General features: G+C 42.6%; 2 protein-coding genes across 6 annotated transcripts in view; one reads left to right on the top strand and one right to left on the bottom strand.

Moving 5' to 3' along the window:
• nop16 (NOP16 nucleolar protein homolog (yeast)) overlaps positions 1–21505 on the top strand; it is a 288906-nt gene extending 267401 nt beyond the window's left edge. Inside the window, exon 5 of the mRNA XM_064349697.1 lies at positions 21455–21505. Within this exon, the coding sequence (XP_064205767.1) occupies positions 21455–21490 (36 nt within the window). The 3' untranslated portion in view covers positions 21491–21505. The remainder of the gene's footprint in view (positions 1–21454) is intronic.
• The window catches only part of sgcd (sarcoglycan, delta (dystrophin-associated glycoprotein)), a 263623-nt gene that overhangs the window by 109414 nt on the left and 129158 nt on the right, over positions 1–25051 (bottom strand). The gene's annotated exons all lie outside the window — the stretch shown is intronic.

The raw sequence follows: 25051 nt of genomic DNA on the forward strand, positions 1-25051 counted from the left end.
AGAAAGTGCTTGTGCAGGAAAACAGTCAGATTTAATTGCAGGTTAAAGTAGGTTAAGGCAAAAGTTGATGGCATCCTGGGGTGTGTTTATTTGACATATCTGACTGAAAAAAGAGGGGGGCCGGGGGGGAAATAACACCCCGCTTACATCGATTTTTTTTTTTTAAGCACGAAATGCTGCAGAGAAGCTGGGAATGGTTTTATTGCGATCCGCTCTGAGCAAGAACACACACAGTACTTTATTTGGCACGGGCCTTTTAATTTCCTGTCACCTTCCCACCATCTGATTGCAGAGTGCTTTTCTGTCATGACATTTAGGGGGAGGGAGGGGGGGGAGGGTGGTGGGGCAGGGTGGTGGGGATTTCATTAGGTACAGCACTTTAGTGGCCCTGGGGGCCTTCCTGCTGAAAAACACCCCAGTGTGAACATCGTAAAAACTCAGGATTTACTGCCCCCCAGCCAGATCCCCCCCCCCCACAGTGTGATCTCTAGGAGAATCACTGCATATATAACGGCTCGTACTCTTTATCGCGCTGTAGATAAATCTCGAGGCGGAGGAAGCCATTTTGGTGAGCGCGGGCCCCTTTGTTCTACTCTTCAGCGCATTTCCAGCGAAGGTCCCGGGACAAACAGGAAGCAGCTTTTTGCGGCACAAGGCAACGGACCTCCATCGCTTCGGGTTATGACTGGTTATTATTCGCGGATGCTCAGCCAATCGTGGCTCATATCAGGAGGCCCCCGAGCTCTGGCACATCTCTCACACTCCACCATATCTTCATCATACTTCACCACCGGTGTTCGGAGCCGTCTTTCCCACGCCCGCCGCGCTCGATCGGAATCTGCGTCGCGTTCGGTTTCCCTGACAACTGTAACTCTCCTAACGATGTGAGGGAATCGTCGATATTCCCCTCGGAGGCCGAGGAAGGCTCGAGGGCATCGGGGAGCAGTGCGGGAAGGCAGATGTGGAGCGTCAACATCAGTCTGACAATGAGAGAGGTTATTATAGGGGGTTATGGGGGGGGTCATGGGGTAGAGTACTGGGATTGGAACACAGGTCTCACCCTGTTAACTTTAACACGAGAGCTGGGTGGCCTTGGGCTTTATTTAACGCACCTATTTATTCCTGTAGGCCTAAGTGGTGAGAAGGGTCCACACTGGCACGCAATTTTACACAAACGCCTTCCCAATATGTGTTTTTATCACGCTCCCAGATACACGGTAACGAATAATAAAACGCACGCGAGTCGGAGTGAGGGTAGCGACCGCACGGCGAGGAAATGATGGACTCGTAAAACGCGGCGTGTTCGCGGCCTTAAATCAGACGGGCGTCGCCGAGGCAGCCTCCCGCCATAAGAGCTACAGAACCGCACACAACATGGCGGACGGGGGAGGACGCGTCAGACTGGAGCAAAGAGCGGTGCAGGTGGTACCGAGGTCAGCTCTAGAGCGCGTCCTGTCACACGTTTAAAAACACCAACTCTGTGCGAAGTTCTGCATCCGACAATAAGACATTATAAATACCAGTCCTGTCCAGAACGGGCCGGTGTGGGTGCAGGTCTCTGTTCTAGCCCAGCACTACGACACCTTATTGAACTAATTAACCAATTGTGGACTTCAATTAAGACCTTCACAAATAGAAACAGAGTCTCTGCGCTGGAATAAAACAAGAACCTACACCCACACAGGTCATTTACAGGTAAGACTGGACACCCCTGATATACACTACGCTATAACATGTACTCTATGAAACAAATACTGACATGAGTCTATTAGAGATGCAGAGATTCGTAGAGATGTAGAGATCCGTAGAGATGTAGAGATTCGTAGAGATGTAGAGATCCGTAGAGATGCAGAGATTCGTAGAGATGTAGAGATCCGAAGAGATGCAGAGATTCGTAGAGATGTAGAGATTCGTAGAATAAAGGGTTAATAATCGCAACTTCCAGCACAGAACTACGGCCACATTTAGAGCTGCAGAAATACAGCACGACTCACAAATCCTCACTGCCAACTGCGTGCGCTTTCGTGGTTCTCGTTAAAAAGAATAAGAAAATGATTGTGGCATTTACAGTTTCGCAGAGCGCTGGACCCTGGCCAGGAGCCTGCACGTATCTACACCCTTCATACATCCTCATACACTGCTACTTACAAATCCCCCACAGGCTGGTGAATGCGCACTATCTCTCTTCATGTAATACAACGTGAAAACACCCATCAATCTACCGCAACTGTGAAGAAGCCGGATGATTTGACATCCCAAAATGTGTACTCTAATCGCTTGATTAAAATTCAAATGGCTGAGACACATGATACATTGGTTTATTTGAATTATTAGTCATTTATAACTGAAGCAGAATGTTTCAAAGGCAAATTCATGAATTATTTACAGAGACGTTAAGCACGACTATACAACCGCAAGATACTATGAATGTAATTTATGTCTAAAAATCAGTTCATGGATACATTAAAAAAGCTGGTTAAATCGCCTTTCACTGTTGAGTATCAGAGAGTGAACAGCAGAACATTTACAAATTAGAAAAGACAAACACTGTGGAAGCGCAAAAACACCAGAGTCTTTACAGATATTCTCATAATCAGACTCAGATTCAGAAAAACTAAATTCACAATCATCTATACCCGCTTGTCGTGGTCAGGGTCATGGGGGGGTGCTGGAGTCTATCCCAGCATGCATTGGGTAAGAGGCAGGACTACACCCTGGACAGGCCGCCAATCTATCGCAGAGCACACACACCATTCACACACACACACACACTCATACCTATGGGAAATTAAGACTCTTCAATTAACCCCTGTCTTTGGACTGTGGGAGGAAACCGGAGTACCTGAAGTAAGCAGAGGAAGGAGGACAGGAGGGACCTCCTTGCTATGAGGCAACAGTGCTACCCACTGCACCACCATGCCACCCCGCAGATGCATATGATGGGTGGAAATTAGAAGTTATTTTGTAAATCAAACTTGTGTGCCAGCCATCTCCCAAATGTGTTTTCTCAAGTCGTTGGCTGTATTCCCAACATTTTTATTTGTGCTTGGGTCATTCATTTGAATAATTTCTGCACATTTCCTGTATTATTTTCACTGCTCTCTTAATTTAGCCTTTTGTTTATGGTGCGGTGATGAATTGACAGATGTACAGTCGATGCCAGTCTCCTCATAACTTACATTGTGGGAGGTGTGCACTGTATTTATTATGAAACTAAGACAACAGGCCGGGCGATCATGACTCAAATGCGTTCAGCGAGAGAACAGGAGGACGAGCGTTCACACACAATGAGCATCGAAGCACAGCCCAGTGACCAAAATTAGGCCTACAGACGGCCTTTTATTATTGTTATTTTCAGCTCTTGAATTTTTAATTATGCCAGCTCAAGTGCACACGCTGCCTGTGATTTAGGTTCTCCCCGGATAATAATTTGCCCATCATGGGGATCACCGGAGAAGAGCACTTCAGCACATCAGAACTAATGATGAGAATGCACAGGAGAGTATTAGCACAACGCCATGGCAACAATTACCCACAATTCCACCTCAGAGTTCCCACTGACAGACTTACTCAGTGACAGACTACTTGACCTCCTGCACTCCTTACTCTGATGGAGCATTCCCAGGGAACCGAGTGTGTTTTTATTTTTAATCACCAAAACTATCTGCAGAGAGGAGGGTTTGCAAGAAATGCAGGTAATTAAAGAAAGGAAATTTTTAATTAGCGTAATATCACATTTTTTCACATAACATTTACATTAGTGAATTACATTGGCAAAAAAAGTTAAAACATAAAGAAATATAACATTGGCAAGGCTAGAAGTTACTTCTAGGAGGTTCTTGTAAACAAGGTGAACTGCACAAAACTATATAAAAGGGAGCACCTTTGTCAATAATCTTTGTAGAAATGAATCCAGCACCAGAAAGGTTTTGAGTTAAATCTCAGCATACAAAGAAAAAATTACAAAAATAACTTCCCTAAAGGGATGCTTTGATCTGAAACATTTCTGTATTAGATTACCCTTGTATTGGAAATCTGACTGTCACATCTCACAGAATGCAATATTTATAATGAAAACCATAAAAGCAGCAGTGAGAAATGCAGCTCGGTTGACTATTTGATTACTGCCGGTGTGTAAAATCCTAGCATTGACAGATGAGAGAATGGAGGCAATCGATGTGAGTCCCACACCTGAGTCGCAGTTAGGCAGAGGACCTGGGAGCGCTGATGACCGCAACATCCTCCTGCATCCGCTCTGAGTGATTACAACAGGAAGTGACATCACCGCTTGCCAGACAAATTCCATTTACAGATTTTAATCTACCAAAGAGAAATGCAGAAAAACGGCAATTTGAACCCCGAGACAACGCGTGATTCAGTCGGAGAGTTTCACGCCATGACTACAGGATTGATGTTGTGACTGATATGATTGAGGTCAGCCACTCGAATATGCAAAGGACAAGGCAGCCAGCGGTGATGGAGTTGTGTGAAGAGGAACTGCAGTCGGTGGGTAATGGCATATGAAAGAGGCCACTAACCACTCCAAAGGGGTTTAATTTCATACAACACCACAGTCTGGAATAACACTGTAATACTCATGGGTTTAGCTTGTTAAGTCATGGCTGCTAGCCATAGAAATAAAGACAGGGCACTTAGAAACATGTTCATATAAGCACTGTACTAAGCAAAAGATACTTACTTACACATTTCATTATTAGCATTCGGGTAACAACAAGTCTGAAGGTAAATGGGACTTTAATAAGCGAGTCTCTAGCCCCGGTTTTAACTGGACTCTCGCATAAACCCTGATAATGGAAGATTGCAGACATGGTGAAATTAGATATATAGACCTTTAAAAACAAAACAGAAATTCAGCATGTGTATCGGCCTATCTAAGTTAAACTGTACATTATATAACCAATTAACAGCGAACGAGAAGAGTAGGAGACAAGCTGTCACTCACGGACAAAGATTAATTGTGTTAATTAATCGCAAATTCAGTAGCAGCATTATATGCAGTATATGCTGCTTGGCACGCAATGACTAGATGAGCTTTTTATAGAAAAAGCACCTGGACGTTGGTAATCATAATCTCTGCTGCTTGTTGTTACCATTTTAAAATGACTCACATGTACATCTGCCATCAGAGAGATTCAGTGCGTTTATTCGATGCTCCTGTCTTTTGAACTTTATCTAGCAAACACAACCATTTCTGAAATTCTGTCTCCTCAATCTCCCACTGATCATTGCACAGTAATTGTCGATGATGCCCATGCAATGTTGGATACAACTCCTGATGGGAACTGCAGTGCAATCAATGCAAAATCGGTAAACTGGTTTTGCTGAGCATGAAAGAATTTTCAAAAAGTTTGATTTATACCGTAGACAAATTAAATCTAAGGTTTATTTGGTGCAGATGACTACCAAAAATCAGCACAGACTGAACTTGCAAATGATCCCTTTATGTGAGGTCAGCGGAGGTGTTTATGTACAACCTCAGGCTCGGAAAATGCGAAATGCGTTTCTCATAATTTTTGCAGAAGATATCTGTGCCTAAGGGCAGAACTAAAATGGTAGATATTGTCTTCCTGAAATTATGATTTCGGAGAAATATGTCGGTCCCCTCAGGAAACATTTTCACATTAATGTGAAAACGACGGCGCGATACAACTAGACATGTTTAAATGGCAGAATAAAACCCGATCACAATCATAAAATGTAACTGATATTATTAAAGTTTGTATTACACAAACGTTTCTCTATGTCAGAGCATGCAGTATTAGATGGCATTCATGCTGTCTTGTAACACTAAGAGTGTAATGATTGTTCCTGACTGTAAATACACTATATGACCAAACGTATCAGCACACCCCTTGGTTTTGGTTAGGTTCCTCAGTTCCAGTGAAGGCAAATCTTAATTCAATGAAATTATAGATGATCTACATTTGTGCATCAAACGTTGTGGCAACAGTGTGGGGAAGGCCCTTTCCTGTTTCAGCATGACAGTGCCCCTGGGCACGCAGAGAGGTGCATACAGAAATGGCGTTGTCGAGAGCGGTGTGAAAGATCTTGCCTGGCCTGCACAGAGCTCTGTCCTCAACCCCATCCAACACCTTTGGGATCAATTGGAAAGCCAACTGCAAGCCAGGCCTAATCGCCCAATCAGCGCCTAACCTCACTAATGCTCTTCTGGCTGAATGGAAGCAAATCCCTGCAGCAGTGCTCCAACATCTAGAATAAAGCCTTCTCAGAAGAGTGGCGGTTATTATAGCAGCAAAGGGTGGACCAACTCCATATTAATGCCCATCATTCTGGATGAGATGTTGAATGTCAGGTGTCCACACACTTATGGCCTAGTAGTGTAGCTTATGTGAAGAAGTACTGAGGTCTTGAGAATCCCCTTCAGAGTTGCAGGTTAATATGACGTTCATATCAGAATTTCCAAATTAGCCACCAGGATTAATTCATTTGCGCAAGTGCCCGGTGGCGTATAGACATTTCTTTGCACTGATGGAGGATGATCCGGTCCTGTCACCATTCTGATGCCTGATTTTCAGCACCAACGCCCCCCCCCCCCCCCCCCCCAAAAAAACCCCAGTGACCTAGAGTCACACTCCACACGCACAGAAGCACTGCCAACATCTGTGCCAGTGTCTCGCCTGTCAATCACTCCTGGGCCCCAGACACACCCGGGACCCGGGTGCAGCGCTGCATTCTGGGTGATTTTCCCCGCAGGCATACCTCAGCCGGCGGCGGTGATTAATGACACCGGCCAGAGCACCTGACAGACGGATTATTAATCAAAATATTGTTTTGACCTTTAGTGTCCATTCGGCTGCTGTATTGGCTAATTCATCAGATGGTAGATAGATAAATAAATCAATTAAACTGCCCCCTGAAAGACGAGGGAGATTTTTGTAAATGTCTGCCAGACATCTCAGGAATTACGCCATTAGGGATAGTCATATCTTGACATATTTTCCTCAATAAGCCTTTTATTAAAACAGAAAGACTAAATCGGCTTCTCAATTTTCACAAAGCGCTTTCACAAAGGTTTACTGGAATTATAATAATTTTTATTTTATTTTACAGAATTCAGTTTAAAAATACTGCATTCTAAACATTTTATCGAACAGATTAATCCCATCTCATTTCTTGCATAACAGATATTGTTTTTCCTTTGAATTCAATTTCCGTCTCACAGGAACTCAGCGTCCATAATCGCTGCCTTTTGCTTACAGGCACGACGTGACGGCTCCTCTGCTTACACCTGGCGGTGGTTGTCAAGGTAATTATTCTAAGACACCACCACATTTAATTACACCTTGGATCAGCGTGATGGACAGCTCTGCTTTAATTGGCACATAAACGTGCCTTTGAAGATCGGCGTCATCCGTAACAACCAATAATGCACACCGGCAACGAGAAAATCAGACATTGATTCCCCCATTCTCAACATAGACCACCGCTGTACAGCGTTATCATCCTTGTGTGGAGCTGAAAAACGTAAACCAGAGGGTCTGAGGAACAGTATCCCCCCGCGGTTGTCTTAGGAGCTAAACGACGTGCTGTGATGCAGTTCACAGTGTGGAACAGACCGGAGCGGACACCACACGCTCGTGAGCGCGCGATACCATTACAGATTCTGCCAGCAATCGGCCAACAAACAAACAAACAAGGCGAGGACCGAGGAAAGAGAGCCAATGAACTCAGCGGAAACTCAGCAAGCCAACATCAGGCTGGAAATAACCCAACACTGCGCAATGTTTGTGCAGTGCATTTTCATTCAACCGAATGGCAGTGCTTCACATTGAGAATAAGTACAATACATGGCAATATGTAAAAAAGGCAATTAAAAAAACGTACTGTATGCAGGGAACAGCAATATCATTACATACCATTGTCAGCCGTGCCCTTCATCAAAAATGATTGTTCTCTAAACAAAAAAATGTAATTGCATGAACTGTATTTTCTGATTTTTCTTTTTTTTTTACCTTTGGAAACCTCAGCTGTCGTAAGACGGTGGTTACGTCACAGAATGGCCACCCTTGAATCCCAAGTTTCATGATGAGTCATATATCAGGGTCAAAGTTCACAAATGACTCAGACTTTACATGCAGGATGAAATGATGCGATTGTCTTATTTTTGGAACAGCTTACAGACTTAAACAGACCAGCCTCAGATTTCACATCCGCAAATGTGGCTCTAGACGTCCGTGATGAGTTTTCACAAAATAACGCACAGGGCAAGAGCATTCCAGAGGGGCCAACCACTGAAAAACCATTGCTCCTCATTACTAAAAAGACTGATGAAGACAAATGGCATGGGACTTTTTTTTTTTTTACCAAACTTTTCTTCCTATGCCTTATTCACCTTAATATTTTATATCGCAAAGTGCAAGGTGATGGATTAAACTTTCTCATGCAAAGCCCAGGGAACAATTAAGTTAAAATTCCGTTCCTTGCCAAACTTTTCTATATCCTTTCCAATTTCTCCCAGACACTGTCATGGTCTGCTGGGCAGGGATGCGTCCGCTGCAGTCACATGGACCAAATACAAGGCTTCCTACTGTAGTAGGGTTGGTGCTACAGTACAGGGCTTCCTACTGTACCAGGGTTGGTGCTATAGTCCAAGGCTTCCTACTGTAGCAGGGTTGCACCACCCATAAGAGTGATTGGGGGCAAATTAAGGGTGGGGTTTGTAAATCTTCCATTTAATAGGACAACATGCTTATGGGATCCGATTGCAAATCAGGATAATAATTTTTTTTTAAACAGTACAAAATCTACTATGCTCAATCAATCTACAATGATCACCAAAATATTTCAGCCTAAACTCTGAGTGACAGAGTCAAGCGAAGTCATTTTCTCCATTAAGAGAAAGTTTTCTGCTCCAGTCAGTTCTGAGGCCTTGTATCTGACCCAGCCTCACAGTCAGCAGAGGGCTGAGATGGGACTGAGGACTCCCAGATTAATCAGGTGTGGCTCAGCAGGACTGGCCAGGGCCCAGATGGCCAGCCATCCATGATTGTTTTAGATAATTTGCTGCAGGAGCTGCTCGTAAACTCTGGTACCGTTTTGCCATTCAAAATGTCTGCTCAGACCCTGCTGGGCTTCCACACATGACAGAACTGGGAACAGGGCCTCCCTCAGACTTCTGCAGGGGCAGAGGCTCAAGCCGAAAACACACACACACACCCACACACCACAAGTCAGTGAAAATAAAAAAATGAAGGGTAAACTTGTTCTAAACCTTCTCACTTCACACCTCAAAAATGCCATAATCCCGTAAACAATCAGAAGCAGCCCTCATTATTATTAGAAGACTATCGACAATTCCAAGAGTAATCAAACTGTTGACTGCCTTTTTTAGAACCCAATTTCTGGTCGATTTTATTATGAAGCATTTCATTTGCCTTTCATTCACTTTGGGTACTGTTCCAAACTTCCCGTGAAACCATTTAAAACCCAACTGCGGCGACCGTCGGACGGTTTCAGCCAAAGCTGTGACAGGTTTTCTGTGGCACAAACAGCAGTCGCAAGCAGATGAAACCACAGAATGACAATTCCCGTGGAAATTACCTGGAATCCGCCAAAATTCTGCTCACCTGGGACAGAAACCCAGCTGGGACAAAGATGAACGTCACAGTGCTCGAATTCCCCAGCAGAATTTATCAACATCTGTCATGCAGTTAGGCTCAATACAACATTAATTGATGGCTAAATGGAAGACCGTGACACCCAGCCATTACCATATAAGAGTCAATAGTGCATCTTACAAGAATGCCTAGAAGCAACTAACCTAATTATGGGATGTCGTTTTCTACCAGTTCCACAGACACGCACCCAATCTGTCAACCGATGTAGTTCATCAAGACTACAGGTAGTACCACAGGTGCCTGAAGATAATAACTTTCATTCAATGCGGGGAGGGGGGTGGGGGTGGGGGGGGCTGTGACATGGTTTGTGGAGCGGTCTGGCATTTCAAAAAAATTGTATTATTTATTTATTTTTCCATTTTAGTGGAGAAACAGAGTTTTACATATGGAGCAGTTTGGATTTAGAGATTACAGCGTGCGCACTGCCGTCAGAGAACAAAGAGGGAGAAAAGATTTATTCGTTTTAACTCAATGCAAATCGGCTGAGAGTGCAGCTCTGAAATAAGCCCGGTGCCAGACTGCAGAGTGAAGGTGAAGAAGGATTCGGCAGAACAGCACTAGAGCTGAAACTCCAACAACTTTCTCACAAACCGAGAAGCTCCTTCATTACAGGCATCCAGAGCGACTTACACAACTTTTTATTTTTTATTTTTTACGTTGCATCCATTTATAATACAGCTGGATATATACTGAAGCAATGCAGGTTAGGTACCTTGCTCAAGGATGCAGTGGCAGTGTCCTACTGGGGAATCGAACCGGTGACCTTCAGGTTGCAAGACTAGCCCCTTACCCATTACACTACACTGCCGCCCTGTCCTTCAGCTGCCGATGTTGGCGAAGGCCTTCAACATGATACTTCTAAGAAAAAAAAGCCTGCTCCCCTTTTTTTAAATTATCTTTTTTTTTTGGCTATTTCTCAAATCCACTTTAGGGAAAGGTATCTCACAGGAGACGGGAAATATTGTTTAATTATTGTAAGAGCAAGAACAGAACAGGCCCATTAATGATTCATCAGACGCTCCCTGTTTGTTAAACATCGGATAGCCGCGCGTAGCATCGAGAGGGCAGCAGATCTATGATGAGCTTCCTGAGAGGCGAGTCCGCCTGTTTGTTCAGCAGATAGCTGCTCTGCCCGTTACACAACTTCACTGACATTACTGCTGTTCGCAGCATTTATTCCACAATATTTAATATTTCCATAAACTCAACGCATTGACTGTGAGGAGTGGCACCTAAATTAATGTGGAGCTCCCTATTGCTGAGGGAGATATTTCAGGGCTCAAAACCACGTTGTGTTGCCTGATTCTTGTGGTGCACACGATCACGTTCTTCACTGCATGCCCACAGTGTGTGGTTGCTGTTTACGTTCTCTTCTTCTGATCTTAACTTTTACACAATAATAAATTAAAGTATTACTTGAACTTTTTATCTCAACTTTTCTATAACCTTTTTTAAAAGAAAATAGAAGAGCAAGCAGTTTAATTTTTACAACTCCGGACACACAGGTTCATTTGATGTATTTGCGATCCGGTAAAAATCCAAAGAACACAAGGCTTCTAAAACTTTTCCAGGAATTAAAAACTGGCCTAGTGTGGGTGATTTTTACTTTAATTGTTGTACAAATTGGCAGAAGGAAATTAATGATAAAAAAGGATGACAGCAAAAGATAATAAAGTTTTAAGAGGGGAGCGGAGACCTTGGGACAGCAGACACAGGACGCAGGCGAGGCTGTTAAAGCTGTAATTAGTTTCACAGGGGGTCTGCTCCGTGACAGGACGGCTCAGGACTGCACAGGCCCGGCGGCGGCAGGGGTATTATTCTACCCACTGTGCTCTAAATCACGACAGAAAATCTGGGAGCAGCAATTTTACCACAAGCAGGTATTACCAGATGCACCATTGGCTCATTTAATATACGGCCTTGGATGATGATGGTGCTAAATTATAGATATTAATTAGGCTATATGGTCTCAAAAGCTCAAGATTTGTTATGTTTTTGGTTGGTTGTTTGTTTGTTTGTCTGTTTTTTATCAGAATGTTGCCGAAATTGAAACCTGCAGTGAGCAGACTCTAGACAGCGGACGGAGACGGGTCTCTCTTGCGTTCCAGTGCCGAAAGCTCTGTCGCTCTGGTTAAAACCCCCGGGTGTACAGACTGCGCGTCTCTGCCCCTCCCGCCCCGGGGCACTTCAGCTGAGAAACAGCCTCATTTAGAGCTCAAGCAGTGACACGTCACAAACCGCCGGACTTTTCTGTTTAACCGCCACTTCATCCGAGCCAAGCGTCTCCCCTATTAACGCGCATGGGTGAAGCCAAGCGAGTTCGCTGACTTCATGACTGGCCAAATTCGGCAGTTGGCACGAGACTGAGGGTGGCTAATAAGCCGACTGTATGATCAAAGCACTTATCCCGTCAAAGCGAAAGCCCACGTTGTGTCCTGATGCGGCTGGTTCGGTTGTGACACACAGACGCCCATTCTCTCTGGCTGTGGTTAATAGGACAGAGCAGCATGATGTACAGTAATAGCTGAGCTTCTCAACAGGGGGTCCTTGAAGGCACTGCAGCAGGTCCCTGGCCAGACTTGTTATGCAATGACTATATACAGTTTTGGGAAATATTTTTGAAAAATGTTTTAAATAAATATATATATATATATATATATATATATATATATATTCCTTTTTAACTTATGATGGGGTCTCTTGGATGCCTTTGAACCCAGTTGGGGGTACCAGTTGGAGATCAGAAGAGGCTGAAACCCCTGCTCTAATATATGTGCCCCATTTCTTAAGTCTCTTTGTGAATAATCATTCAGATAAAATATTATTTTTTTTTATAATCGTTTTCTATTCTGAGTCACTGTACAGAAATGTTGGAAATTTTCTTGACGGGTGCCCTGATGTTGACATGAATCCTTGATCAGACTCTAAGAGACATCGCTCAGAAGCACAGGGTCACTCAGATGCATTGAGTTACAGCGTCACAGAAGTACAGTGTCACAGATGCATAGAGTCACAGAAGCACAGAGTCACAGATGCAAAGAGTCACACATGCATAGCTAACACCGCTACGAGAAACTTATATTCAACAAAAATGACATATTCATCTTCCTAAAAATGTACGCGGTGCCAGGGTCTGAGCAAAAGTTCTGATTCTTCAATAACATATAATAACATTAAACAAATGTCATTTGTTTTGGTTTGTGGAATCTAGATGCGATTGGTCTTCACTGAAATTACTTGGGGGATTCAAGTCTTTTTCAAAACATTTCACAAAGTGCTTTACTGTATATAGCAACTGGGATTTTACAATTGTGGTGAAGTACATTAATTCTACACATTAATCTTATCCCATAATGGAAACATCTGTCTATATTCTCCAGAAGGTATTTTGTTTTTTTTTAAAACATTAAATTGAGGCAAACTCTTGATGACTTTCCAAACAAAAAAAGTTATCTCCATTTATGTAGAACACCACAGTTACAGTATGTTGAACAGTTTAGAAAAAAATGTAAAAATTAAGTAAAACTTGATAAAAATACCATCTGCTTGGAAAGAGCAAGAAGCTTTGGGAGAATTGTCCTTATGGGATATGAGTCATAAATCTTTTTATTCAAGCAGAATCTTTCATAAAGTGTTTCTGCATAACCTCAATATAGCCTGGCAAAGTGTCTAAACATCTTTCAAATGATGATCCATTTTCTGCAGATGATGAAAACAAAGTACCAAAGAATCACATTTTCTCTTTGCCACAATTATTTTAGCATTACTGCTCACAGGTCTGAGGTAATAGATTTTTTTACAGAATTAAAAGATTTTATTTATTTACTCTCAGGCATTCTCCAAAACAAAGTCAAATGTCAAACATGCTTTTGAAATATGTCGCCGTCGTGCTAGTGCATCCCCTCGGAGACAGCAGACCCGACAGCCGCCATCGCTGCTGACGGCTGTACGCGCACCGGGGTCCTAATCGTAAACAAGACCCGAAAAAAAAATAATTACCCGACTCCTAGGGCCCTGGCACTGGTTTATCAGTGCAGCATAGGGCAGATTTAACATCCTGTAGGCCAACGATAAGGAAAGGCAGGGCTGAACTACGGGCTGAGTAGCCTGGCTCTGACATCACGCCTCGCTGGCTCTGACATCACGCCTCGGGCACCGCTTCAGCCGCTGCCACAGCACAAAAGGCCGCTTGTCTCTTTGGATCATTAGCAACGGTTGCTGGGGTAATATCTACCGAGTCACAAAAGCATATTCAAAAACCGCTGAATGCGAGGAGAGGTTGAACATCACATATTCTTCATCCAAAAAAAAAAAAAACCAAAAAAAAAAATCACAGACACAGGCAACTCACCGACAGTATATTCAAATTATATTGCATAAATTATATCCAGTAACTAGAATGAGAAGCGCTGTATGCGCTTTCAGAAAAGAAGGAGAGAATGGACCGTGCGGAATTTTGATTGAATTATTAATGCAAATCAATTTTAATTTTCATTGACAAAGCGTTAGGTCAGCACTCAGAACTGAAAGCAGAAGGCCTGAGCTCGGGCTGTGTCAATAACGCATGGGGTATAAATCAGCGCAAACACGCACCGGGGTTTCACAACCTCCTGAGTGAATTTGCAATGCAAAGCGGAAAGTTTCCTTCCAATAAAAAAAGCTGCTCAGAGGACAGCCTGAATTTCCCAAACTCTTATCTCAGTGTTAATGATATACCATCTGGAGATTATGCAGCTCTCTATTATTCACATTATTTTTTGTAACTGATCAAATAGCACACAGCTGAGAAAAAATCATAAAAATGCAATATCCAATCATAAATTTATCTGTCTAGACAGATTCACCATCAATTCTTATATCACATTAAATGTCAACGGTGATAAACTGAGTGAAGAACTGTGATAAAACAGAATTTACCTGCCTAGTGCGTACTGCTTGAACATTTTACCTGGTCAGAATTAGGACACCTTGCACAGGTGCAGTTTTGTCTCTCTTTGACACAGGGGGGCACAACAAAGGCGGACTCCCGCTCTTAAATATTTAACCTGCTCGATTATATCCTGAACTTACGTTTGACCGGCTACAGCTGCAGACTGCAAGTGCATCCTAAAGACTTCACTGTGCTCAAGTACAGGGGTGAGACAGAGTAGTTTATAGAGCTGACAGAAAAGTAAATCTAACACCAACAGCAATGAAGGATCAATGACCGAAAAGTGATGTAGTCTGCCGTGACTTCACTGTTCAATTTCTAATGTATCAACGCACAGACACCGCACTCAATTAGTCTGCATCAATACTCTGCATACGCAACCTACATTAGAGCCTGCGGTAACTACTGCACTAAGTACACGTGCACATAAAGTACTGTGTTTTATGAATGTGTGTTAAGCTTAACTTTTAAAACTGATGCGTTAGTCAGTGTGTGCACCCATGCTCACACACATCCATCGACATAGGCTTGTGAACTGACATAGGCCTACGCATCGACATAGGCTTGTGAACTGACGTAGGCCTACGCATCGACATAGGCTTGTGAACTGACGTAGGCCTACGCATCGACATAGGCTTGTGAACTGACGTAGGCCTACGCATCGACATAGGCTTGTGAACTGACATAGGCCTACGCATCGACATAGGCTTGTGAACTGACGTAGGCCTACGCATCGACATAGGCTTGTGAACTGACGTAGGCCTACGCATCGACATAGGCTTGTGAACTGACGTAGGCCTACGCATCGACATAGGCTTGTGAACTGACATAGGCCTACGCATCGACATAGGCTTATGGCCTGTGTCAATGTGCAAGCCTATGTCAATGTGTAGGCCCATGAGTTCTACGCACTGCCATAGGCCTGTGCATCTTTCTGTTTTCTGTACTAGTACACAGTGTCTAGTACACACACACTGTCTAACTGTACACCGTTAGACCGACCTGATCATATTCATATCCCCATGTTCAGATGTATATATTTGGTAGATCAGGGAGATGTATACAAGATATGCATAACCAGCATACCAAGCACACCATAGCAACTGGATGCTATAATAGCCTTTGCCGCAACTGGCCTGCTATAGTGTAAGGTGCTCATCTATATGTTGCTATGCGAGGAGGATTTTTTATAATTAGCATTTGCATCTTTTAAACACATTTTCTTTTGTAACATCTGTCTCGCGTGCTTGTGTTTGTGTCATGCACGCACACACTATTCCCTCTCCAGCAGTTCATTACACTTCAATAAGGCCCTCTATTCCCACAAAACCTGTCATCACAGGTCTCCGAGGCACTGGAATATCGGTTTTGACAAGCTCTGATGGTAGATACTGTAGTTAAAGTCAGATATTAATTGCACTGTTTATTGGGATTTGAAATTCGGTTAAATACAAGAACAGCCTCATTCGGCAACACACGAATGCTGTCATCTGTGAATGTGTCTCAAATTATCTTAAACCCGAAATTAACCTGGCTGGTTAAGGCTCAGTTCTGACAAAATAATACTCCTGCCAATGGCATGTAGAAAAATGTAGAATTATTTACAGAATGACAACCTCCCACAGCGTTACATATAGAGATTTGCTTAAAAAAAGGAGCCATTTTCTAGTCCCAGACCCCCCATCATGGTATACAGATTTTGAGATTTCAGCGGTCAAGAAAAATTCCTTTCCAGGAACCCAATTTTTATCCATGTCAGTTTTATTGCCAGGGAAGTGACACACAATAAAACACAAACATCCTCCAGTGGAAAGAAAAGGTCTTTATTTACACTGCAAAATATATTTCTTCTTCCAACATATGGCGGGAGGCAAGGGGGTCTATACGCTCCTCGATCAGGAAACATCATTTCAGGCATGACTGCACCCCCCACCCCCCCCACCCCAAACCCCCACCCCCCCCTCCCTTCTCGTACCACATTGCGTCCTGTCAGGAGGAAACGCCGGTGGAATACACAATTTCTTTTGACCTTTTTCAATATCTCCTATATATTTGAGTTCCAGAATGCACACCCACTGCAGAGCAAAAAAACAAAAACATTATCAGATCGCGTCCGCCAGACTTTTTGTCTGAATCATTTGTTTTAGAGTTCTCTAGCAGAGTTGAGGAGGAATAAATATTATGCACCCTCTAGAAAGAGTCACAGACATCTCCATACCTTTTGACCAGTGTAAATCAATAACAGTGCCTGCATGTCAATAAAGCAAAAACAAAATAATGAAAATTCACAATTTTTTAATACTTTTCTACAGAGGTCAGACCAAGATGGAACTTACTCAGCCAGTTCCTCTCTTCTTCACCTAACCCTTCAAGGCGTGAGGTCACGAACGAGCGATCAGAATGTTCCTGAACTGAACGTTCTAACGCTGATGTCACAATCACTGCTGGTGTTTGAAAGCAACAGAGTTCTAGAACGCCGACTTCAGAATTTTGAGAAAACACATTCCAAAAAAAAACCCAGCTCTTTCAAAGAGTTAAGTTCTCAGTGAGGACGCCTGAGTTCTATTGGACGAAGTGATGTAGATTTGAAAAGACGCTCAGGCCAGCAGGCCTTGCAGCGCGTTTATGCCTCGCATCGGGCAGCAGCGAGTCCAGCCCGCCGCGGGACGCTGACCGTGTTAAATAAGGCCGCAGATGGAGGCCATTACGCAGGGGTCACTCTGTAATTATGAAAAAATGTTTCTCGGTTCAGCGAGGTCTCCCCGGAGAGACAAGCGCAGAATGATGGGATACCGGCCAACTAATAGCCCACCTGCCTGTTTGGCCGCGCCCCGCGCTGGTCGGACTGCGGCCTCGTGTGCGTGCCACGTATCAGAGCGCACCCCTGGCGAGGACAGCCAGCGCCAATTCGGAAGTTATCTGAAAGTCAAAGACTCAGCTTCCATCACCGGGCGTCCGCAGCTTTGACTCAGGAGCGCAGAACGCCGAACGCGTCAGCCGCTGCTTTCACTTCCTGTTGATTTCGCCAGTTAATTTGGGCGATTGCTCGCTGAACTTGCCAAAAAAGTAACACTTGCACTTATTTGTAAGTCAAAGTTAAGGACGAATTTTGATTGAATCCAGGCCAGAGTAATAGAGAAATGGTGACTGGATCCAGGCCAAAGTGTCGAGTTCCGAGGCTGGAGGACAAGCACGGCACTGAAGAACAAAAGGCAGTCATTGGAGGAAAGAGGAACAGAAGAAAGGTGCTTAACTCTTTCAGACAGACTGCATGTAGGATATTTGCTGTCTGAAGACTCTTTATTGAACAGAGATGCTTAACTCTTTCAGAAGTATGTAGGATATGTGCTGATGGAAGACTCTCTATTGAACAGAGATGCTTAACTCTTTCAGAAGTATGTAGGATATATGCTGTCTGAAGACTCTCTATTGAACAGAGATGCTTAACTCTTTCAGAAATACGTAGGATATGTGCTGATGGAAGACTCCCTGCTGAACAACTCGGAACTCACAGCTAAAATTCCGAAGGCACAAGCTGGGTATAACTGTGGCAAATATTCAAGTAAAAGAGACAAAAAAAGAGTAAAACAATCTCAGTCACCTTCAAATAAGACGGTATCGCATAACTCAAACAAGATGCGATACCAGCAAAGAAAAACAAAAAAAACACATGCACTTACTTTTTCACTTTTTTGAAGAGGGGTATGCAATACAGAGAGAGTGCACTCATGTTAAGGCTTTTCCCCGCAGACAAGCGGCTGGAGGCTCTGTACATTTGGAGGAAGGGTCGGGACGGAGCCCAAAACTGAGGGATTTTAGCGAAGCACTTCATGGCAGCAGGCGTGTGTTTTTAAGAGGATGACATTAGCAATAAACTGAAGGACACCAAGCAGAAAATTAGCTGGATATACTTCAGTTGGCCTGACCCAATCCAAAATACATGGGAATATCTTCATATTTTAGCAACCAGAACATTTGCTGCAGGAGTGTAAAAAGTGCATTTTTAAATGGATGTATTACTGACGTCTTATTCGGGATATATACCATAGTTCAGTTCAGGTGTTGTAACCCAATTTATTTTATTGCAATGCTGCACTTTAAAGATTATTGTACTGTTACCATTCCATTACAAAGTGGTTAAACTGTATAGTGAAGCCAAATATTTAAGAACGCAGAGTTCATAAGCAGAATAACACGTTCATAAAAATATCACAGACATAATGGATCGATAGGTGACATTATTATAGTTACCTCGGCTTGTAAGCAGTGCATACAGGTGCTGAAAGCCAATAGGCGAGACATAATCGCGCGAACCTTTCTAAACGCTTTTCAAAATGACCCGATTGAAAATAGATATCCGTAAAATGGCTGTTTCGTGTAAATGGTAAATAGACTGCATTTATATAGCGCTTTTATCAAAAGCGCTTTACAACTGATGCCTCTCATTCACCCATTCACACACACTCACACACCAATGGTGAAAGGCTGCCATGCAAGGTACCAGTCAGCTCGTTGGGAGCAATTAGGGGTTAGGTGTCTTGCTCAGGGACACTTCGACATGCCCAGGGCGGGGGATCGAACCGGCAAACCCTCCGACATGAGGAACTGGTGCAAAACATCATTTCTGAGGAAAAACAAACCGGCCCTGGAGGAAAAACAGCCAAAGTTCAGGGCTGATGTGTGTTCCGTTCTGGCCGTGATTGTCTCAGTCCAAGACTGACGCGCAGCATCTGTGTGCCGGTTTCAATGTCAGCCCAAAGCAAACCTGCCAAAGGACATCAAAGACCTCGTAGCATCGTAGCAATCTGTACAGCACTTCACAAAAACACGGCAAACAAAAATGTCTTCATAATGACACTTTGTTTCTTTTGGCACAAAAGCACCCAGGTGTATGACAAGAGGAATCCTATTAAAATTTAATTCGCCCGCTCGTACGATTACTCAAACACCAGGAGAGAACTTTATTTACAAACGTGTGAGAGAGACAGCGTGTGTTTAAACAGTGAGAGGGGCGATCTGCTCACACACTTAATCACATAGAGCGCCAGCGATATGCGAATAATTAATCAGCTAACACTGCATTCTTTCATTTCAGTCATGTGTCCGGAAGACAAGTTAATCCTTCTGAAATACTGTTTTACACTTTCCATCTTTCCAGCATCTACACACAAAAAGAAAAGCAATAAATATGTGAGCAGTTTGAGGAAGGTCTTTGCCTCGGAGTCGACGAAGTTAAGGCCCAGTCACATTCCGAGTGATAAGAATAACTCATGAAACACGACGATAACAATCTGTGGTTTGCCAGCACGGGGACATCACTGTTATCATTCCAGCACACCTGTCCATCAATTCTTTTCAAGCTCTCTATCTCTCAGGTGATGAGCAAGACTGGGAGGATGAGGAGAATGGGAGAAGAGTGTTCACAGCTCTTGCACATGCGCTCCAAAAAATTCATACAAAGATACTGCATGTCAGAGGACAGGGCAGGCACATAAACCCACTACTACGACCAGCTCCACGAATGTTCCAGGTTTCACCACTGCTCTGAGATCACCTCTGCATAGTTTAATTAAATGATCGTTAAAAAAGAACACCAAACAATCAAAAAGTTTTTTTTGTGTTTACTCAGTGGATTGATGTATAAAATGTCACTGGATTAAAGGATTGCAGCGATACTTAAACACTGCTGTCATTCTTGGAAAGTGAGCATCTCTACCCACTCAACGGTATTACACACAGTATGCTTACCGGCACCTCACCTTTTGGTATGTAAACGTAATCATTGACTGTCCAACCAAAAAACAATTCAGGGAATCTGGGAAGTAGAAACCAGTGATATTTGCACTTCATGCCACTGGTTCCTAATCCTTTTTAATGTCGGTACCCAAATTAGAAAATTTTGTACCTTTCAGGAACCCGTCAAACACACATACCAGCATAGCCCAGTGGACTACAGACTCATTCCAGGACCCACCTCATACGCTCCCACGACCAATTTGGGGTTTAAGAAACACTGCTTTATGCCAGCCTCAGGAGAATTATTTGTAAGGCCTATAGGTTGTTTTTGCAATTGAATATGCACCATGAAGAGATAAGGTATTTCCAGTTAAATCAGTTTTGCCACTCTTCTGCCTTGTACTGCTCTCCAAAAATGGACCAATCTGATTGGCTTGCAGTAAGAGACTGAGAACAAAATTCACAAATCACCACACAGAGGATCACCTTAGACTCTTTGATGGCAGGCAAAGTCCATCATGAGCCAGAAATCTGACAACTGACCCTAAAAGTCCAAAATGCCCAGCTTATATCCCATCATGCCTTTTCTCACTATGCACCATTCAGTAATACTGCTATGGTAACCAGGTAGATCTACTGATAACCAACCATGTAAAAACATCAGCATATTATTTTAAAATATTGTCTTAACCACCACAGGTGTAATTTACATTAGCTGCTGCAGTTCATTGTTAATTCAGAGACCTTAAAACACATGCAGGCTCATGCATTAAGAGCTATTCTCATACTCATACGCTCAGCTCATAAACTCTCAGGCATACCAACCACAGCCTCGGGGTACACACATCCTGCAAAGGAAATGCTCAACTCTGAGACTATGCTATGTACAGTAAGAGCTGCTTCCCATGGAGCTAAAGTCTGGATCTAGGTTTCTAGAGGGGTGGAAATCTAGGTTTACCCAGATATAGCCTGGATACGTCCGGGGTTGGCTAGAGGCTAGAGAACTTTCACATCTCATCGAAATGTAGCTGGATTTTCACCTGAAAGCCAAGATCACCACAAAAATTTGTGCACCGCACAGTATGAATTTTCAATGTTAAATCAACTCATAGATAGTTTATATGAGTCTGCTATGGCCAGAGTGGACTTCTATAAACTCTGTTAGAGTTGAATGAATACTGTGAGTTTTTGCTGCGTCCCTGCACAATGTTCAAATGTGACCTACGACCTTTACAATACCTGCATGACAGAGCTGGAGTTTGTTTCTGAATCAAATGTTGCTATGCTGAAATCAAGGACAAGAAGTCGTGCCACATTTGTGTGTGTGTTAAAAAGTGATGTTCTCCTGTCGAAAGGTTATTGAAGGAGAGTCAAGGGGATAAAAGGAAAAGGTGAAGATAGCAGCAACAAACATAAAAGAAGGAAAAAAACTGACTGGAAAGATGAATCGTTTGCCTGCATCGTTTAACAAAGAAAGACAAAATAATTAACGATAAAACAGAGAACTGCTTTTCATGCCCTTTTCAACTGATGAACAGAAGGCCATTGCACTAGCAAAAATATGAAAAAAATAAAATCTGTGAAGCCAACTTCATAGACTTCTTGATTTATTTATTTGTTTGGAATGCGAACAGGATTTTTAATGACTAGTGTCTTTGGCTCTCCCAAGGATTAAATCAAAAGAACTTTTAATCGCGCTTAAAATGTTTTTTTTTTTGGTTAAAAAAATCTATTCAACCTCCAAATCCTTCTCTTAGACTCTGCTGAAAGTCACAGTTAATTGAGGCAGCAGACTCCGCTAAGGGTCGAGCCGGGCAAGGACAGCAGACAGGCCTCCCGTTTTAAAGGCAAGGACAGCAGACAGGCCTCCCGTTTTAAAGGCAAGGACAGCAGACAGGCCTCCCGTTTTAAAGGTAAGGACAGCCTTATCCCCCTTTTCATATTGCATAACAGGATTTATTCATGTTCTCTGCGCAATGTAAAGGGCTTTGAAACCTGCTGTGAGTCCCAGGGAACGTTGCTTCTCATTTGAGCTCCACGTCTTACAGGGAGGTTATGTGAGCTTAAAAGCAGCTGGTGCTAACCGTACAGAACTCTGAGTAATTGGTAGAACCTCAGAGCAAGTTGAAGGGCGGCCTACAGTTTCCACGCTTTGCACCGCGCTCTCAAAAGACGTGAAGTTGTGCGCCTGTTAAACTCCACTTCAGTAAAGGTGCGAGTAAATTAAAACAGATTAAAAAAATTAAAATAGCGCCTTCCTCCACAAGTGTATCATCAGCGATGCTGACTGTGTTAACAAACTAATCTGATTAAGAGCAAGTGAAGCTGTTGACATATTTGTATCTTCAGATCTGGCGCAGCTCTGTTTGAACACGCATACTTGCCAATAGCAATGTGTAATTATTGGCTGCAATGACTAATGATGGGACAGTTTATGAATACTCTCCATATTACTCATAAATTAGTGATTAGCTGCTCAACATTCTGAGGGAGCAAGCAGATGATATGATATTGCAAATTCATTCATAAGGAGCTCTAATCTTTGTGGCACCTCCCAAGTAAGAACATTCACAGTTTTCCTCTAGGTGTTAGGATTACATTAAAAACTTGGAAACACGACAGAGTACATACTGTACATGCTGAATGCCCATTCCATACCATCTGCTATTTTGTCATTCACCACAAAACACATGCCAAATGTTTCGCCGGAAATATATTTGATCCAAAGCTCAACTGAATTGTTCTTTTGAGGGCGTGTATTGGGTGATCTGAAGCAATCTTATTGCCATCTGGCTGGTTCACACATTTGTTTACTCTTAATGACTATTAGACCAAATAGTGCTTGTCTAGCTATTTGCATTAAATCCCAGGGCCAGGTATCAAACTAGCTACAGTAGGTGCATTCTAGCGCAATGCAAAAAGATAATATTTTAAAAACAGATTTTACTCTCCATTCTGAATAGTTATTAATATGTATAGACTCTGTGGAATATACTAGATATAATTTCATCATATCTTTATGATGAAGTAAATCACAAAGAACGTTCATAGCAAAACACTGAACAGGTCAGGTGACACAATACGGTTCTGTTAACTTGCATCAACTAGTGCCATAGCTAACATGTACAGTATATATAATTCATAAACAAAATGTTAACAATACTTGTCAATGTTAAAAAAAAAACACCAATAATGCCTTGAAATAACAATGACATGCCATAACAAGGATATGTATTATTCTATTTCAATTTCTTTGCTTTCTCTAGCCATAAAAATAGTTTGCATAATTATAAACAATAATACAATATGTAAAAACAAACGAACAAAAAACTTAATGAATTAAATGCTTGCATAAAATTTTGTCCATGTTTGCTTCCCAGCATAGCAGTGTTACAGTAGAGTTTCTCAGGTCTCCACTGTTCTCCCCTTTAACACAGGAACCGACAAATGCATTTCAGATTAATTCTCTGGACACACTGTGCCATCTGAACTGAGTCCAGCGAAGTGCTGATGTCCATCTAAACCTGTTTTTAATTGGTGTTAAAACATCTGAACCATCAAATTAACGACTGGAGGCTTTCCTCTAATGAACCGGCAGGCAAGAGTCAAACCTTCCACAGTTCCTACCGACAGATCTGTGTGGACTCGTATCGCATAATCAATGTGCTATTTTCCATTTTTTTGTATATCAATTGTGTGCCATGCATAATGTATTCACGGCAATAAAATATCAGTAACCATTAGTTAATTATATGTTTTAATTAATGGTGAATTCTAGTTATACTGATACTGGTATTTTTCACAGAGTTAGAATATGATCCACAGTTTGACAACGTTGATATCAGCACGCCCTTAAATAACAAATTTACCGTAACTGCTGCATGATTTTGTTTTTAATTAAAGAACATAAGCAGATAAGGATAGCCCAATTCCCTGAAGTAAGGCATCATACACATCACAGGTGGCAGTGTAGTATACTGATTAAGGAGCTAGTCTTGTACCCAAAAGGTCACATGTAGGACTACCGTAGGTAGGAACCTTGGGCAAGGTTCAGTATATATCCAGCTGTATAAACAGTGTAAATGCGTGTGTGTAAGTCACTCTGGATAAGAGCGTCTGCTAATTATAATCATACTCATGTGGGAGGGCAACAGCATGGCTGCCAACCGTGATCTCCAGGTGACCGTGTTGCACAGGTAATGCATACAGGAAAGTGAAAGAAAGCACCAGAAAGTGGCCATCGTGGACAAAGGCCCACCATACAAAGGTGACCGCCAAGGAAGGTTGCAATTTTGTATTATATACATATCACATCAGAAGTAAATTGCCATTGCTATAGCCTCATTATCTCATAATTCACTTTTTCTGCTAAGATATGTTTTGGGTTCTTTTGGAAGGCGCATTCAGAAATGAATGAGCGTTGTATAACTGCCGTCTGTTGTACACAAGACAGAACTAAAAGCTATTAGGAAAATAAATTCTTCAAAAAAAACCTAATTCTTATCGGAGAAAGAGGAGGCTGTTTTCATCGAGCATTAATGTGTGAGACCTTGGCATCCATTTTCTGGATTGCCCTCAGCAGCTAATGCCTTCAGACATTTCAGAACATAATAATATCAAAATACCGACAAGAAACCGTCACCTGCTGAAATAAGTGCTATTGATTCACCCCCAATGCTCACAGAATACATAGAAAAAAATTATGTTACATATGCAGACTTCATAT

The sequence above is a fragment of the Anguilla rostrata genome, chromosome 9, assembly GCF_018555375.3.
Source record: "Anguilla rostrata isolate EN2019 chromosome 9, ASM1855537v3, whole genome shotgun sequence".
Lineage (NCBI taxonomy): Eukaryota > Metazoa > Chordata > Actinopteri > Anguilliformes > Anguillidae > Anguilla > Anguilla rostrata.